This window comes from Neopsephotus bourkii, unplaced genomic scaffold (genome assembly GCF_033783945.1).
Source record: "Neopsephotus bourkii isolate Nb327-2 ecotype Australia unplaced genomic scaffold, CSIRO-AGI_Nbou_v1 NB_690, whole genome shotgun sequence".
Taxonomy (NCBI): Eukaryota; Metazoa; Chordata; class Aves; order Psittaciformes; family Psittacidae; genus Neopsephotus; species Neopsephotus bourkii.
Window position 1 is genome coordinate 1,167,889 of NW_026901189.1, and position 18,358 is coordinate 1,186,246.

Here is an 18,358-nt window from a genome sequence, read left to right on the forward strand (position 1 = left end):
TAATCATAACAGGAATTTCCATTTTTTACCTTGACGACCTTTCCACCAGGCTTTCTTGTCCACGTTGGTGGTGTTGTCAGTGCACGGTCTGTGAAGCTCCTGGATCGCATTCACAATCCTGGTATGTTAACACAAGAGTAACTTCCTTGCCCAAGTTCCAGTCATAATGATCATGTACTTTATGTAAAATGTATTTGAACAATGTATATTAAAAAGCAATATTTTTTCAGACAATTTAAGCCTGAAAAATAATAGTCACTCAGAGGGTATGTTTTAGTGAGAAATTTCAAGTTAATGAAGAACTTTGAATCCAGTAACTTTGCACTAAAAACAGTCTTTGAATTATTGAAGGTTTAATTTTTTTTTTAATATTAAAAAGCAGTTTTCCATTCAAACACAAGTGAGATGAAATACTAGATCTTACCTATGAATATTTGCTGATTTTCAGCTCCTTGAAATCCTTGAGGATTAATGACTACAATTAAGCTGAATGTGTTTTTAATCTCTTTTTATAAAACCTTTACAGCTTTGTTTCTGTTCTTAAAAGCATATACTGAATAGTACTTTGAGGGTTTTATTTAATATTTACTTGGAACTCTGGAACATGCATATTTTGCATGTCCTAGTTCTGACAGCAGAATTAAGTGACTTGAATTTGAAGACTTTGTTGTTATGTTTGCTGAGACAAGCCAAGGAATACTCTGTAAAAGGTTGGAATTAACAGTGCCCTCAGAAATGCAGAGTAAAAAATAGCACCTGTAGTGGTTTTGCATGCACTAGTCAGGAGTAATAAAGTGTGTGCAAATGCATCTTTAAAAGAAAAACAAAACAAAAAAAATCTTTTTTTTTTAAAAATCATTTTTCATTTTATTTCTTCTTCCTGTGGCCCAAGGCAAGTAATTCTGCAAGCAGGTAGATTTTTGTTGATTTAAAGATCCAGTAAGCTGGCAACATGAAATAAAGTCTGAGATTTAATGTGAATTAAAAAACCTACTTTAAGGGATTTTTTTAAAGCATATGAGTACACAGTATTGTTCTTCCCCTCCCCCTTCTCCCCGATTTTTAAGATTTATTTCCACAATCTGGTGAGAAGGCTGAAAGGAATGTCAAAGTATAAATTATGCGAGTCCTCCCTTTCTTTGCCACAAAGTTGCCTTAGGCTTCTGTATTTTCAACAGATTTCTGATACGGGTCATTTATGTGCAAAATTTACTGTGTGGTAAACTTACATAGGTCAAAATAAATCAGTTTTGCTCAGAGGTTTTAAAACCTAATTTCTTGGCATTATGCACTTTATTTTTACCAACTGACTGAAGGCAGGATAAGAGAGAAGAGAAGGTAGAGATGCGTATTTGCACAACTAAGTGGCTCTTTGCAGTGTTTTTGCGAGACTTGTAGATTGCTCCTGACAAGTGAATGTAAGATGCATGATACTTTGAACTCAGTATATTGCAAAACAATGAAAACAAAAGGGAAAACGAAGGCACATGGCTGTGGGAGGGAAGGCGAAGAAGGAGAAAAAAAGAATTCTGATGCTGTGCTGAAATATTAATTCTTTAAAATGGTAAAGGAAACAAACTGGCAAATAAACAGGAAAATGTAGCAAAAGAAAGAACTTTTGAAGGTGGATCAAGAACTTATTGATAAGACAATAATTGCTATATACTGTACCCTTTGATCACGCCTAGTGCTAGATTGCTGTAGCATGCTCCTTTTTTCCCTTTCTATTTCAGCCTCTTATTAACTCTGCTGTCTGTGTCTTTCCAGTTCCTGTGGAGTGGTGGTGTCAATTGTGTTCTTGTTGGTAGTTTTTCTTTTTTCACTATTCTGCTCCTATAACTGATCTACTAATTTGCTGTTTTGAACTCAGCCTTTGTCGGAATTATGGGTAACACAAGATCATACAAACTGCTAGACTGGAATAGTTTCAATTCAGGTATTTTACTAGTCATTCAGTACTACATACGCTGACAGAAATTATGGCAGCTCAGTGAAGTTCTTAGAAATGCTGTAGGGTATTTAGGTTAATGCTTCAAATTTAAATCTGTTTAATCATCAAATACCTAAATGTCTTGTTTTAATGTTGTTAAAGGCTTTTTTAAAAATTGCAAAACATTGTTTTAGTATAAAGTAGTACTGCTAAGAATAATATCAATCTGGAAAGCTGAATGTTCAGCTGATTATTTTGTAGTTGCTTTCAACTCAGTGTCCGTGAAGCAAGTAATTTAGGGAAAAAGTTCTTTATAGAACTGGGATAATATCAGGTGTGAATTATTTTTTTTTCTGTTTTTTTTTTTCTTTTTTTTTTTTTGTTGGTTGCTTTGAGAGTAGGGTGTTGTTGGCGAGTTCTGTTTTGTTTTGCATGAGCTTGCACTTTCTTCAACAACGGTTGTACTGCTAATTTCAGGAAATTGATGGATGTGTTTGTTCTAAATAATAGATATAAAAGTTGTCTGAGAGAATGGAAAATAGATGAAGAGGACTATCCATTTAAAGAGAAAGGATAGCATATCATCCAGGATTGGTTGGTTCATAAATCTTGTATTGTAAAATGCAATCAGCTTGCAGGTCTTACAGCATAATTATTTGAACTTTTTAATCACTATAGCACCTAACTTGAAAAAAAGCCCCAATATTCTATTTTGTATGCAGTTTTAGGGATCAAACTGTATAACTTCCTTATAGAGTGGTGCAGAGAATAATGGATGAGTTGATGAGGCAGTCTACTGAAAAGCTACATACAGTGCTGGCCTGTTAGGGGGTGAGATAAAGACTTTTACCTCCACCCCCCTTTTCCTCTGGAAAACATAACATGCTTTAGAAGAAAGGCAGGCATAACTTCTCAATAATACCCAAACCAGAAGACCTTAGCAATAGTCAATGTTTTTAAAGCTGATAGGGTAGCAAGATATAAAGCTGACCTGTGGGAGTTTGTTTCCGCTTGAAACAAGCTTTCCTTCTTGATACTTCCCTGTTGCAGTGGAGCTCTGTGTCCAGCTCTGAACTTCAGTTTGAATTTCCAGGTATCCTTGTTTCTTGCTGCAATAACCATCCTGTAACATCGTAATTATGAAGATTTCTGGTTTTGCCAGTTTTATTTGCTTGTTCTAAAGTGATAATATTTTTAAATTAATTTTGCTTTCTGTATGAAACTAATATTATGAAATTCTCAGTTCTGTTACTGATACAGCATAGTCTGAATCAAGGTGTTAAAAATGCACCAAAGTTTTTTTGTCTCGTATGCTGCCATCAAAAGTTCAAATTAATTTTTGCCTCTTTGAGATAGTATTTAGTAGGATGTTACTGTGGAAGAGTTTTATTAGAATAATGGAGTGAGATATATGCAGTCACTAAACATATATTGAGTTAGGCTAGAAAGTGATTCAGAAATGTAAGCCTAGGAAGGTAAGGGGAATTCATGAGTTCATTTCTTGATAGAATACCCAAAACAGTGCCCTAAATTCTTTAGAAATGACAGAAAAATAAGGCAAATATGTTATACCCAGAGGTTATTGTTTCCCAAAAATGTTGTAGTCGGGAGGTTTAAACCCAACAGTAATTTTGGAGTTAACATCTTGCTGATGAGGTCTGTATTTCTGCAATCTTGACAGGATCAGCAGCTCTGCAGTAAGTCTTGATTAATCCTACTGGTTAGGGACTGAGCAGGTTATGCTCATATTCCTAGAAGTATGTTTATTTTCAGAGCTAGGTATGTCGCTGAATGAAGAAGAAAGGAGGAAGACAGCAGATCAGTTGTTACATATGGTGTGTGATGTATTACAGTAAAGTTGCAGATTACATACAGGTTAACTCTGTTTTACACTGGAATAATGAATATGCTGTGCAGATCTGTCATCACTGAGAAACCAAAGGAGAAAATTTCTATTCATCTCTACCTTTTAGAGCTTATTGCCAGCTCTGTCATTGCTGGCTAATACTTGACCTTAAGGAGAGCAGTGATTTATACAGCTTAAGGAAAATAATACATCTTTACATTATGCTTACATTCACAAGAATGTAATCACAGCCATAAGTAAGCTAAAATTATTTTCCTTTTTGAAAATGTTCAGGCTTTGTTTAAGCCTTGCTAGTAACCTGCATAGTAGCATAGAAAGATACTTCTTTTTTTGCCAACAACAAGGAGATTTATTTAATTAAGTTTGTAAGATGTACCAGGACCATCTGATCATGGTGAAAAGTGAAAGATTTAAAGATACTTGAAAATCAAACGTGAAAGTAAAGACTGCTTCTTGAATGGAAAAGAAGCTACTAAAACGTGTGTGAATTATAGTTCAATGACAAAATTGTTTAAATGCTTGTAAAATTACAAAAAGGTGATGATGAAGGTGATTCTGAAAAATTGAAAGTAGACAGACAAAGCAGAAATCTATAGAAAAGTGGGTATGTAGTAAAGTGGAGGAAATACACTGATGCTTTCTCTGAAAAAAAGATGTTGAAGATGTACTATAAATATGAAAACATGAAAGGAGTCCTGGATCCAGGAGGCAGGATCTCTGTTAAAATTTCCCTCTGAGGTTAAAGGTTCCTTAAGAAGTGCAAGGAACTTGCGGAGTAGACTGCTTTTGCATATATCTTTTTCAAAGCACCAACATACGCAGTGTTCTCACATAATTACATTTTTAAACTCCTTATTGAGGGAGTTGCTTCAGGAGTGATTCTTGAGCTCCAGTAGTTAGAAATACGGAAGGAGAAAAGATTGTTAAGAAAATTCCTAAGTATCTTGTGTGATACCCAAGGAACACAGGAGTTGCTGTGGGAGTGTGTAATTCTCCAGAACTCTTGTTTTTATATATGAGGAAATGCAAGAGGAGAGCTTGAACATGTTTTGGTTCTGCAACTGAATGCTTTTCTTTCACAGAAACACAAACATACAGTGAAAGCGTGAATTACATTTCATGCTGCTGCCTGGGGTGTAAATGTGGCATACTTGTAAACACAGTAGGAAATGTCAGAATGTTTTTGTCTGATGTGGCTATAGTTCAGAACTAGTAGAAAACCAACATTTTAAGCTTACCTCTTTTTCTTGGAGAATTTCCAGGTTGACTTCATATACATCAGTGTGGGTTGATATGCTAATGTGAGGTTAAGGCAGTTGTCAGGGGCTTTTCTGAACAGAGCAAGGGGTGCAATGTTTTTCAGTTTGCAATCTTCCCAGAACAGTACATATTCCTGAATGTTTGTTTTTTATTGTTAATGTGAGTGGTGTTTGAATATCTTTTTTTTGAAGCAGTTGCACCCTTATGTTCATTAAATAATTTGCTTTGTGACTGCTCATTATTTTTCTTTTGGAAAGTTCTGAGTAGATACTTGTGTAACTGAATAAATCCTGGTCACTGTCAGTATAGAATAGTATTCCTGTGTTCTGTTAGAGGTTTGTAACTCAATAAACTTGGCATTTAAAATCTTTGGTTTAGAATTCTTTGCTTAATAGTAATGCTATTTAATGTGTTCATATTCATTTAAAAGTCTTCCTGAAATTTAACCAACAGTGTGAGAGCCATCATAGACGTCTCACTGCACAAATGCTCCAATAAAACTGTTGCTTACTGCACCACTACAGTTTGGATTTGAATTGATGGTACAAAAGAGAGAAAACCTTGATCTTGCAGAAAATTGTGTTTCTTGCTCATAACTCTTCCTAACTTAAAAACACAGGATTTGGCTAAAACTGATATCTTGATATAATTTCCTTCATGGATTAAAATGAATTTTTTCAGCCTTATGGTATGTCATTCTGTTGTTGCCAGACAACCTTGTCTGGCTCAAAATATATTATTGTTAGAAGAAAACTAGAATGATTCTAATTGAAAGGATGCCTTCCCAACTAAATTACAGATAAACATGTCCCTGTAAAATGTCTATAGTCAGTATTGTAGGAAAATGGCAGATAACAAATTTTAACTGACCATAACAGTATTACAGAAGTAAGTCTGGTTAAATGTTAATGGATAAGATCATTATCTGAGTTGAACTAGGCACAAGAGATTTTCCTTTGAAATGCTAAGACTGAAGATCCTTGATATGCTATGTTTCTTTAAGGAAATACCATGGTTCTTCTTCTCTGTGGTTCAGTTTGGGTTCTGTTACTGCAATTTGGTTTTGACCTTTTGCACTAGTATTTTCAGTGGGTTTTGTAAGTTTCAAGGTTTTGGTCTCTCTTGATGTGGTCTCATTGAGGTCCTGAACTCCAAAGGAACTGTAGGAAAGGCTCCTTGGATCCAGTTTAGAGAGGCTTCTTCAACTGGTTTGTCTTAAAACGAAACAAACAGTTGTGAGTGTATAGAAATAATGAATGCAGAGGTTCTGTGAATGTAGCAAATAAAAGCCTGAGGAGTGTAAACAGTGAATAGGAAATACAGAGGAGGTATAATTTTGTGCCAAATAATAATGTCCAGTTTCTGCAATTGTGCAGTGGGGTAGATAGTGTGCATAGCAGTCAGCAGGAAAGCAGCAATCTTGTCTGTGAATTTCTGTCTGTGTTTGTTGAGAGTTGACTTTTGTTTAAAATTCTGTGTTTCTTTCAAGGACTGTGTGAGATGAACTAGTAGTATTGCTGCTTGTTTTCAGGTTCCAGATAGTTTGACTTGTATAAAGCTTTAAATGATGCTTGTAGTTAATTTTGTGATACCAGTTATAAAATAGATAAAATGTGGTTTAAGCAGACTTGTCTTGTTACAGTTAAGCATCTCCAGCTTTGTGTGGTAGCCCCTTTATTGCCGTCATCTGAACGGCAATAACCCTTTAAAGACTGGGCGTGTTTTAAAATATCTTGTGTTTGTTGTGCCAAGATGGCAAAGCAATGGAGAGTTTCGGTTTTACCTAGCAGCTCTTCAAATAGACCGTGCCCTTGTTACTGTAATAGGATCAATTAAAACAGATTCCTAGATCGATCATAGTGTCCACTCATGATTGGAGGAACAAGCTGTGAGGACTTCACCATTAGAGGATGAATGACTGATGGAAATGATAATTAAAAGCTGGAGTGACAAAGTTGCATATTTAAGTCTGGCAGTGATGCATTAATTTCTGGTATTTAACATTTTATGATACCTGAACAGTTCTTTTGAACTTTTATAATTCTAAGGAAGTATGGTGAAGTTTAAATCTTTATATGGTGTTAACTTAATAATTTAATGTTGTTTAATTTTTAATATGAACATTATAAGTATCTTTTGTCTTAAAATTCTGGTTGGTTTGTTTGTTTTTTTAATTTTTATTTTATTTGTATCACATGGTGGTTTCCTTTAGCTATAAATTAAACTGTTACTGCGGTTTTGGTATTATTGCAGGATTTTTGTTTGTTTACTTAGAGATGATACTTTTTTTGCAGCTTGTGCAGTTCCTGTCAGACCTTCATCTATGTTTAAAAACATAAATTACAGGATGTGTCACTGTTATGGTGGTTGTAGATAATGCTTTTTGGTATTGGTAGCAGATTTTGTTGAACCAGTTCATGGAAGACTATTCCCTCAAAGATTACCTTTAATATTTAGAAAAGTTTAAATTATGCTGTAATCTGTCCAGGTGATTCTTGTACTTTTATTTCTAAGATTGATTACATATACAACTTGCAAGGTGTCTGATAGACAAAGTGTAGAACAGTGGAGGTTTGCTTTTTTCAGTCTGAGAAGTCCAAGAAGTTACTTTCTGGTTTTAATCTGGGACATTCTGTTGATGTTTACAAAGTTCAATTAGTTCATGTCACAGATACCATGTAACGGTAAACTGTATAAAATATTTGTGTTTAATGATGTTGGTCATAAGGCTTACAAGATCAGCCAGTTAAAATATGCCCTGTAAATGCGCGAAAGCTGGATGCAGTTTTAATCCTAAATGTTCATAAATTTGTTTCTTCAGTAATTCGAGGATTTTGTCAACATCCAAACTTAAACCTGCTTTTTTGCTCATTCAGTGGTTTAGTCTTGAGAAGTGGGATATGTGCTGTCTGACCTCATCTGGCAGAAAAGCACTGATTAAGTATTGTTCTTTAGGCTGGATAGTTTGTCTGCAGTTTTAAACTTTGTAGGAGTAAGTAAGTATACCTGTTCTCTTTGGTGGTGTGGTTGCACTGTTTCCTGGCGTTTTAGTGCATCTTAATTTTCATTTGATAAATCCTAGTAATCTATTCCTTCAGTTCTGTATCGTAAGCAATGTTTTAATTTTCACATCTTTTGGTCTTAAAGATGAATATATAGTAATTTTTTAAAAAAGGATGGGGTGGCTTTGAAAATCATTCCAAAGTTTGTCTGTTGTAGGTTTAATTGCTTGCTACCCAAATTTTGTGTTTAAACTTCACAGACAAGAGGATATGACTTTTTATACAGTTATTTAATCATATTTTAGAGAGATAAACAAGCAAAACAAAAAACCCAGCACCCCCCCAACCCACCAATACCAACCCAAAATCACCAAACAAACCTACGAAAAAAATCTCACACTTCTTTCTGTATAAGCAGATTAATAGGTTTTAAAGAAGATGCAAGAATAAGGGGATAAGGAAGGTGTGGATAATGGCTTTGCCTAGTGGAAGACTCAGAAATTGAACTTGAAAGACTATTATTGGTTTCTTCATTGCCATTTTTGAGACAACAGAACAATGAGTCATTGTAGATTTTGAAAATCTTCATAGTATGATTTTCCACCTCATTTCAATGTTACATTGTAAATGAAAATATTTACTAATTTATACATTATTAAAATAGGTTGAAATTAATCATACACTTCCTACTTCAGAGTAATTGTCTCAGGATATCTAGGGATTCAGCTTCAACACAGTAACTCCTAAGTATGATTTCTTCAGTCAGGAGACCATTCTTAATTTTTCTGCAGTCAAGAGACCATTCTTAATTTTTCTGCAGTATTAAGAAATCAGTATGGACCTAGCATAATGCAGATTGTGGCTAAATCTAGAAAGGCCCTGTAGAAGTGAACCTTTAGCAAATAACCTTGGAAAGGTGTTATGTATCAGAAAGTAGAGATAGTGTCTAGGGTTATTTCCAGGTGAAAGATTTGGACAGGGTGTTGTCAACAGTACAGCTTCATAGAGGTCCACATCATATTTTAAAGGAAAACAGTAGATGAATTGGCAGTGGATAGAATTGACTCAAAGGACATTTAGGGCACAAAATAACTACAGTGCTGTTTGTATCTTGTAAAGCTGTTTACTAAATTTGGAAAGTTTCAGTTGGAGGAAGTTTGAGTTGGCATTATTTTGATAGTATACTGTACTGTCGACATTTTCTCAAGTCTTCAACTGTAGAAGCAGTGTGCTTTGGTTCTACTTTGTTATAAGTATTACGCCAATTTAGAAATAATATCAATGTAGGTTTAATACTCAGCCTTTGGTTTCTATTAAAGGGCTCATAAGAGAAGTGTAACTTTTGCAGACATTTTTGCTGAAAGTTCTAGATAAACCTTGCTATAAACTACTCAGTAGATTTGCTAGAAAAGCTTGTGATTGAGTGCTATGTATGCTTGCCTTTTTGCTTCCACCTAGAATCCAGGGCCATTACTTTCTGTAACCATTTCAGTGAGCTGCCATAGTTTTCAGTCTGTACTGTCACCTGATCCAAGCATGCGCCAAAATACCCACCGTTTCTGGCTACTGTCTGCTGAATCTGCTTTGCAAACCCTTAGTTCTTAAGCTTTTGCCTTAGCAAAAACCAAACAGACACTCTTACAGAGTGTACTGGACACATGCCATCCTGCTTCCCTGACTCCTCTAATTGTTTATGTAAATCCTTAGCTTTACTAAACTTGTAAATGCTACAATGGCATCCCCATGTGAAATTGTGTGGCTCATGTGTCAAAAAAGGCTGCTTGTGAAAATAATTGTCAGAAGAATATGAATGCTACACATTGCACTGCATTCAGTGTTTTGTATCAATTTATTATTGCAATGTCATGGTGTTTGATTTTAATTGTAGACAAATCATTTTGTGTTTTAATATGCAAAGGTAAGTTCATGTAAACTGAATGTATAGTATTTACATATAAGCATACTGATCTGTATTTTTGGCTTCTTTCTGGAAGAAAAAACCCACTTGATTAAATGTTCTAAGCAGAGGATGGCTTCTTTACAAACACTTGTTTATGCATGACTCTTACAGAAATTTTTGAAGTTGTACAATTAGAATTTGTTAGATTTTTTTTTTTTAAATAACACTGAAGACAATGGCTGGAAAATTATTCTTATCTCTAATAAGAATAAAATAATCCATTATATTACTCTAGTTAATAGTTAATTCTGATGTTGAGCAGAGTAAAGGGTCAAATGTTGTTTTAGCCAGACAGTGTTGAGCAACCTCACAACAATATGTGCTTTCTGTTATGATATGGCGTTCTTTTAGATGATTTAGGTGTGCTAACTCTCCTAGAAACTCGTTCCTAAACTTTAAATTAAACTATAAATTTATGTGGGGGAAAGTTGAATGTTTGCATAAGGTTTGGGACCCGTCATTATTTCTACCTTTTCTGTTCCCCTTAAGCTTGTCTGTTCCCTTTCAACATTTCTTTCTGTTTTAGTTTTTACTGTGCTTACATACCTCTTTGGTGTCATATTCTTGTTTGTAATCTTATTCTTTATTCCACAGCACTTTCCCTATTTACTCGCAGTCACTACACCTGTTTCTCACTTCCAACTCCATCATGACTTTACATTTTCTTGCACTTTTTGTCCTAGAAAGGTCATTGGTGACAAGTAGGAACAGTTTTTGCCAAACGGTACCTAAAGGTGTGAAGAGAAACGTGATGATTTAGTAAAATTGGCTTTTTGTTTTTATGTCCAGAAGAAGGCTACTTCTTCTATGCTGGTGTTCTTCTGTGAAGTACAAAAAGTCATGTGGCTGTTAGTCAAGGTTTATAGCCAGCTGCCCGTGATCAAGTCTAATTGAGCAAGAATTGTTCTGCAGTGAACCACTTTTCCTCTTAGTGACACTTTTCTGTTATAAACACTGATAGGCAATCTTCTTGTCTGTGATTGGATGGGGAAAGAGGAATTGCTCCCAAGACCCATATAAATTCTACCATAAAGTGTTAGTGATAACATTTACAGAATGTGTTTGTGGTCTCACATCTCCAGTTCTCTAGTTTGTCAGCTGTGGTAGCTTTTGCCTTAAAATAGATTTCCAAAGTTTTTCCATTCACCTACTACAACTGCCGTTAACTGGTGGCAGCAGTCACAGCCCCTGTTCAGACAGAGATGTGCATGCAAAAGAGAGACATCTTGCCTCCCACTTCCGTTTGTGTACCACAAATGGTTCTCATAAGTGAGCTTGGGAAACTCAACCCTATGGTGTGATGGGTTATTTCTGCATGATTCTAATCATTTGAAAGCTGAAAAGTGTGAGACCTTGTTACCAGGTACTCCATCCGAGTCAGGATTATTGTGTATCATATCAAGCATTTGATTTTCCTAGGCAGTGAGTGTTTAAGCAGTGTTTTCACATTGAGAGACCACAAAGTGCAGTGCCTCAAGATTCTATTAGTAATGCATTGAAACCTGCTGAAGATGAATTTGGATGTAATGGAATGTGGTTGATACAGTTCATGAAAGTCCTAGTTTGTTTTGTGTGTTAATGTGTATATTTTTGTCTTGGTTGTGGAGAACCCTCCTAAAAACTGTCACTGTAGGGTTTTTTTTTGTGTTCAGTGTTCATTTCTTAAAGCAAAGGTGCAATAAACTTCAGTTTCGACATACAAAGTTGCTGTTAGTTAGTATGGTGCTATGAGGTATACAAGTATTAACATCTGAAGTTAGCTATAGCTGAATATTTATACCTCTGTGCTATTTTTTTAATTAGAAAGTGATTATTATTTTAGAAAGTGGAATGCCAGTTCTAAATGAAAAGTTGAGGTAAATGCGTGAAAGAATACATCTTGCCGTACAATTTTTTTTTTTCAGTAAATTTCAAAATGTGTGTATCTGCATCTTTCATTTTTGTTCGTCATGTTGTCAGAGAACCTAGTGTATGATAGAGGCTTATCATACACTGTATTTATAATATTCCTGATAGTACAGAATTGGTTCCGATTGACTCTCAGGTTTTGACATTGATATTATGAATACATGAAATTATGATTCAGCAGGGAGATCTCAATGGTTCGGAGTTGGTATCTGTGCAGAGTTTAATTGATTTCAGGAAAATTAGATAAGAATCTATTTGTTCAGAACCCTTCATAGTATCTGAGTGCTTTTTATTTCTTACTGTTTTTCCCCTTATTTTATCTGTTAACAATTTATATAGTTTTCAGCTAAGTTCATTGGTACAGGTAAGCTGTTTTCAAAGGAGAAACAGTTGGCAAACTTAATTGTAAATGACAATACTCATTGACTCTGTATGTAAAAAGCTTGTGAGATGAGCTTTAGTTCTGGGAAACTAATTGCCAAACAGTTAAATGAATTGCATAAACTTATTCCAGTAGCACTCTCTTTTGTTTTTTTTTTTTTTCTCCATTTTTAGTGTAGTATTCAAGAAAAATGGGTAACATTTTAACATACAAGGTCAAGGACAGTAAAGGTTATTAGAGTCTGGGGTGGGGGAGATGGAAGGTGCAGTTGCCAGCATACTGAAGCAAAAAGGCATCAGAAAACACATAATTAACATACATCTTGTACTTAATGTTGTTAATGCAGTAGTTTCAAATAACAGTGGCTTTTCAAAGTTAGAAGTGCTGAAATAAGGAACAGATAGCTGTGAGCTTGATTAGTGGTAATATAATTAACAGAGAACTGCTTGCAGTGGGAAAAACTGTTGAGGTTATTTCAAAGACATCAAGTGTGTACCGAAGTGAAATACAACTTCATTACTACGAATACTGTTTCATTACTATTACTGCTTTTTTGATATTACAGCATATCTGTGATGCTTTGTTGTAAGTTACATGCATCTCTTGTGTTGTTGGAACTGACAGTATGGTTTTCAAGTGGGTAGAGATTGGAACAGTATCTACAGTATTTTGGTGTTATTTGTCGTATGGACATCAACAAGAATGCAGTAATTTGTCAGAAGCTATTCATGTGGGTGATAAACAAAAAAATTGATAAGCATGAAAAAGCCCCATTAGTGTTTGCTTGAAGTATGATAGCTAGGAAATAAAAAGTGTCCAGATACAACAAAACTCTTAAATATGAAGAAATTCAACTTTTCAGATGAATTGCATGTAGCTTTATGTTGACATAGTGCAGAATAGTGAACTGATTTATACTTTGTCTTTCAGATGAACCAGAAACACGAGATGCATGGTGGGCAGAAATCAGACAAGAAATAAAATCCCATGCCAAGGCATTGGGTTGTCATGCTGTAGTGGGCTACAGTGAATCAACTAGCATTTGGTAAATCATGATGATGATTTGATTTTCAAAATGCCAGAGAAAATCTATTTCCTCTTCAGTGGTTTAAAAATGATTCAACACATTTGTTTGTATTGTGTAGTATGCCTACTTCAGAGAGTTTGTTAAAGTAACTTTCGGAGATTTCAGTATTGTGCTTTTTTTTTAATGTGTTTTGGTTTGGGTTTTTATTGGGTTTTAAGCTTTTTCTAATGAATGATACAAGTTTAATTAAAACAAGAAAAATCAAACTGATGTATTTGCTTTGGTAGTAATATTGATTTATCTATGAAGTTTTCTAGAGGTAATCTATCTAAATAGTTAAAATGGTTCTTGAAAGTGTATGTATTGTAGATTCATTAATGGGAACAACTGGCAGACCAGTACTTAATTTGTAAATTTCAAACTTAAGGCACAAGTTAGTAGGAATGTATTAATTGTAACTTAAAGGAGAATATGCTGCCTGATAGATCTAGACTACTTTAGGTGTAAATGTTCTGTATTTCTTTCTAGAGAATATGTGCAATTATTTTTGTCTTTCAGTACCTCAGTAGTGTTTAACTATTAAACTGCATCTCCACAGTAGTCACTCCAGTGTCTTAACGAAAAAAGCAGAAAAGATTTGGAGATTTTGTGTGGAGGGTTTTGTTTTTGTTTGTTTGTTTGGGTTTTTTTTTTGTTTTGTTTTGTTTTGTTTTGTTTGGTTGGTTGGGTTTTTTTGAGGAAAAAAAACAAACCCCAATTGAATATATATTTTTTTTCCATATAGTTTAAATTTTGGAAGTCAAGTGCTTGTGCTAACAGAGTATGAAAACTGGAGAGCTGCGTCGTTTTCACAATGCTGTCTTGTCTGGTTATGTTCTGTCTTTCTTGGTGTGTTAAAGTTTGTATTTTTACCTCAGAATTGCAATGTGCAAGTGTCCATCGCTGGGGGATGAACTTGCACTAAAAATGAAAGGTTTATTCCACTGTCAGTCTCCTTGTAAAAAGCATGAATATTTAGGTTGGGGTTTTTTTTTTTCTACCTTAGCTATGAGGAGGGAGTGTACATAGTATAGACAGGCAGTCAGTTTTTGGGTTATTTCACACTTTCAGTTTTTGTTAAGTAATTTAATGGCGTAATATTTGATTGTCAACTGAATAGTTCTAGAGTTCCCATGCTTACTTGCCAGTTCAGCTTAATTCCATGGTTAAAGAGTAAGTCTCTGCAAGTACTGGTCTGCCAGACATGTTATGTATGAAAAATTATTCTGGAAAGAGACACAACAATGAAAAAGGCACGTGTCATTCTAGAAAATGCAGGAAAGCTTTTCTCCATATTTTTTCCAATATAGTATTTTTAAGTACGGCATATTAGATTTGTTTCTTGTTCAGCAATTTCAGAAATACCAAAAGTTCTGTGATCATAGTTTTCACTTTTGACAGCTTTAACTCTGTTTAATAATGAATATGGTCAGTTGTTTTATACGCTATATGTACCATTGTTGTAGTTTGTAGTAAAATTTTACTGTTTTGCTACTTCTTATCCTTCAAGAAGCATCCTTGTCAGTGTTGTATTGTAACTTCATTTCAAAGGGAATGTTTTTAAGATGATGAGGCTCTCAACTTCCATTTTACTTTGGTAAAATGCCCAAGATTTTTTTTAATGTTTCTTTTGCTTTTGTTGGTTGTCTGCATTATTATCTATGGTGTTGGAAACCATACTTAAACCTGGTTAGCCTTTGTGATGTTACGGTGTATTATTTATAACATAGGGCATAGCTCTTCAGTCTTTCTGAATATCTTACTTATATATTGGTTTAAATACCAGAAGAGCATTGTTTGTGAGATTTAATGGATAAAACTACACAAATAAACAAAATTAGTTGTTATATTGAATTCATTTAGACTTTTGTACCAGCCTTTTAATCATAATAGTTTTAAATAAAAGTAGCACTAAGTAGTAGGAATTCACTTTGTTGTAATTCTTTTCTCTTACAGTGAAGAGGTCTGTATTTTGTCTGCATCTGGCACAGCAGCTGTACTGAACCCTAGGTTTCTTCAGGATGGCACCGTGGAAGGCTGTTTGGAACAAAGGTTGTCATGGCAGCCTGGCTTCTTTTCCATAGGGTCAGAGAAGGGAGAGGTTGATTTTTTTCCTCAGAGCCAAGATAGTTCTTCTCTATTAGGGTAGGTTACAGAGTTACAGTGCAGGATGCGGGACCAACCACTTTACTGCTTTTCACTAACAACAACAACAACAGAAGTAATGGAACTCTGCACCAAATTAGATATTCTTTTTTTATTTCTAACAGTCTGAATAAGGTAACCCATTTGACTACTAACCACAGATCATAACTCAGTTTTTTTTCTTTGCTGCTCTTCAGGTATCTTTCTGAACTTTATATCACTCTACAAAAAATGACACATGTATGATAAATTATGTAAGCCAAAAACTGCAGTGGCTGTAATATGTGTGTATATGCTTTATCTATACTATTTAAGAGCTGTATGGGAGATAAAATAGTTTGATTGTAAACCAAAGCTGGTGCCAGACTTTGTAAAAGATACATGTTTTAGTTAAGTTAATGAAAAAAATCACAAAACTGAAGGAAAACGTTGAAGTTTCCCTTTGTTTCTGTTCTTGCAAATAAAATTTGAAGAATGAGTGTTGACAAACAGTTATTTTTACAACAAATAATTAATGCATATTGGCAATTTATTATGTGTTTGTCAGTATAGTAATCAAATATCTCAAGGAATTACTGTAGTCATAAATAAGGCTATTTATTACACCTTAGCACTTGCATTGCGTTTCCCATAAATAACCTGGCCACCATAGTATTATTTATTATTATTTTGTTAGCAGAAGGCCATTATCTTCTTGTATAAATAGACTTTTGAAAACTGTAGCCAGAAAAAAAAAAATTGTTTCTATATTCATTATATGATGGAGAGAAAAAATTATCGTGTTCATAATATGAAGAAAATTGCATCTTTACCAAAATATGCATTTTTTATGCTACTAAAAGTTTTGGTATTGATTAGAAATACCAAAGGAACGTAAAACAACTAAACAGACAAAGCCTGTATTTGATACAAAATATACTTGCCAAAGTCTATAATAATAACTAATGTTCCAATTCTGTCAGATTTGCTTAAGCATCTCTTAAAAATTCACTGAGAAGGATTGTTTATGCAAAGCAGAATAAATATGCAGTGATGCAGTTAGCCTATGCTTTCCTTGTTCATATTTTTACAGTAGTTATTCCTAGATACTTCATATGGAGGAGCGGGACTAAGTGTTCTAAGTGAATAACAAGTTTTACCCCAAACCTTATATTAGGAAATAATCTTGCTATTCTTCTTAAAATGTTAATATATATTGTGCTGCTTCTGAGTAGGATAGTTGATTTGTTGTTTATGTTCTGCTCGTTAGGTTTGTGTATGTTTTTGGACACAATCCATATAAAAGACTTTTCATTATATTTGGTACATCAGATTCTCTGTATAACTGTTGTACCATGACTACATTTAGAAATTGTAGTGCCTAAAGCCAGCTCAGTTATGTTTCAGGTTTATAGAAATTGCTGGTCATTGTATCTATCATTTTTTTGATCCCTGTATAACAAGTTCAATGCAAGCTTTAATTATAGCATTTTTTCTAGTAGTGTGCAGCCTAATTCTCTTCTTCTAATTTATAAAATGCAGTACTTGTCACGTTGGTGTAAGGTAGCAGTGTATGATTTTTATAGGTATTTGTAGGCGTTGATACACATATGTGTATATTGATCATTGTTAATAAAATGCAGATATTTTAAGTATGTTCTCCATAATTAATGTATTTTTAGGATTGAAGAAACTTCACCACCAGGTTGTGGATTTTGCCATATACCATATGATGAACTGAACATGCCATTCCCTGCTCACCTCACTTACTGTTACAACTGCAGAAAGCAAAAAGTTCCTGATGTTCTTTTCACCACAATTGATCTTCCTGTAGAGGCAATAGTTATTGGGAAGGGATGTCTTATTCAAGCCAGGTATCTATAAAAATGTTTACTTAGTCAAGTTTTGGAGATCTTTGGAAGAATTCCTCTTGCTAAAATTCAGTATGTCATAGAATCGTATCATAGAATAGCTTGGATTGGTAGGGATCTTAAAAATAATTTAGTTCCAACTCCTCTGTCACAGGCAAGGACACTTTCCACTACACCAGGTTGCTCATCAAACCTTGATTAATGACAGTGTATTAAGGTACAGGAGGAAGAGGAGGACAGCCTTCTCCTCCCCAGTTACATGTGGTGTCTGTTGATAGACAGTCTGGTGACTTATGCATGTTGATGAACATTTGATGTGGTCATACAGCTATTGCACAGCTACAGCTGGTACAAAAGCTATTGATGTCCATAACTGGGCAGGATCTTTGTAGAATTGTTGGCTGTGTACAGCTTATGCTGTGGTATTTGAACTTGGAAAAGGAATAAGGTCGTTTACAGTGGGAAAGGAAGAGAGTTAGCTGCGTACACTCTGTGTGGGTGGCTAACTACATGGATAAGTAACTGTTTGGATGATCGGGCTGAGAGGTAGTGATGTATGGTTCGTAACTGGTCTGGATGGCCATGACAAGTGTAATAGTCTGCAGTGGGATCTGTCCTGTTGAAGAGCTTCATGTTGTGAAGGGAGTGATACACTGCATTCTCTTCAAGTTTGCCAGTTACACCAAAATGGATGGCACACCAGACAATATGATACCTGTCCAGTTTTGCCCTGTGAGAGTAGCTTGTACACCAGAAAACTAGAGCAAGTTTCCTGGTGGGTCACCAGAGTGGTAAGGAGCACCTGCCCAATTAAAAGAAATTGTGGGTGCTGGATTTGTTCAGTCTAGAGAGAGGAAGAATTTAGGGGGACCTCATAGCAGCCTGCCAGTATTTATTAGGAGGTTATGGAGCATATGCATAGCCAGGTCTGCATAGTGGGAAAGTGAGAGATTGGGCCTAAGCTGAAGCAAGAGAGATTCAGAGTGAA

General features: G+C 34.8%; 1 protein-coding gene across 20 annotated transcripts in view; it reads left to right on the forward strand.

The window, feature by feature from the left end:
- Positions 1–18,358, forward strand: part of C2CD5 (C2 calcium dependent domain containing 5) — a 61,173-nt gene that overhangs the window by 23,542 nt on the left and 19,273 nt on the right. For 8 of the 20 annotated variants that reach the window (XM_061353660.1, XM_061353662.1, XM_061353651.1 and 5 more), the window contains 5 exons: positions 13–121; positions 1,871–1,936; positions 13,240–13,354; positions 15,332–15,520; positions 17,182–17,373. In XM_061353660.1, the coding sequence (XP_061209644.1) occupies positions 13–121; positions 1,871–1,936; positions 13,240–13,354; positions 15,332–15,520; positions 17,182–17,373 (671 nt within the window). The remainder of the gene's footprint in view (positions 1–12; positions 122–1,870; positions 1,937–13,239; positions 13,355–15,331; positions 15,521–17,181; positions 17,374–18,358) is intronic. The other 12 variants (XM_061353665.1, XM_061353667.1, XM_061353658.1 and 9 more) reach the window with 4 other exon arrangements.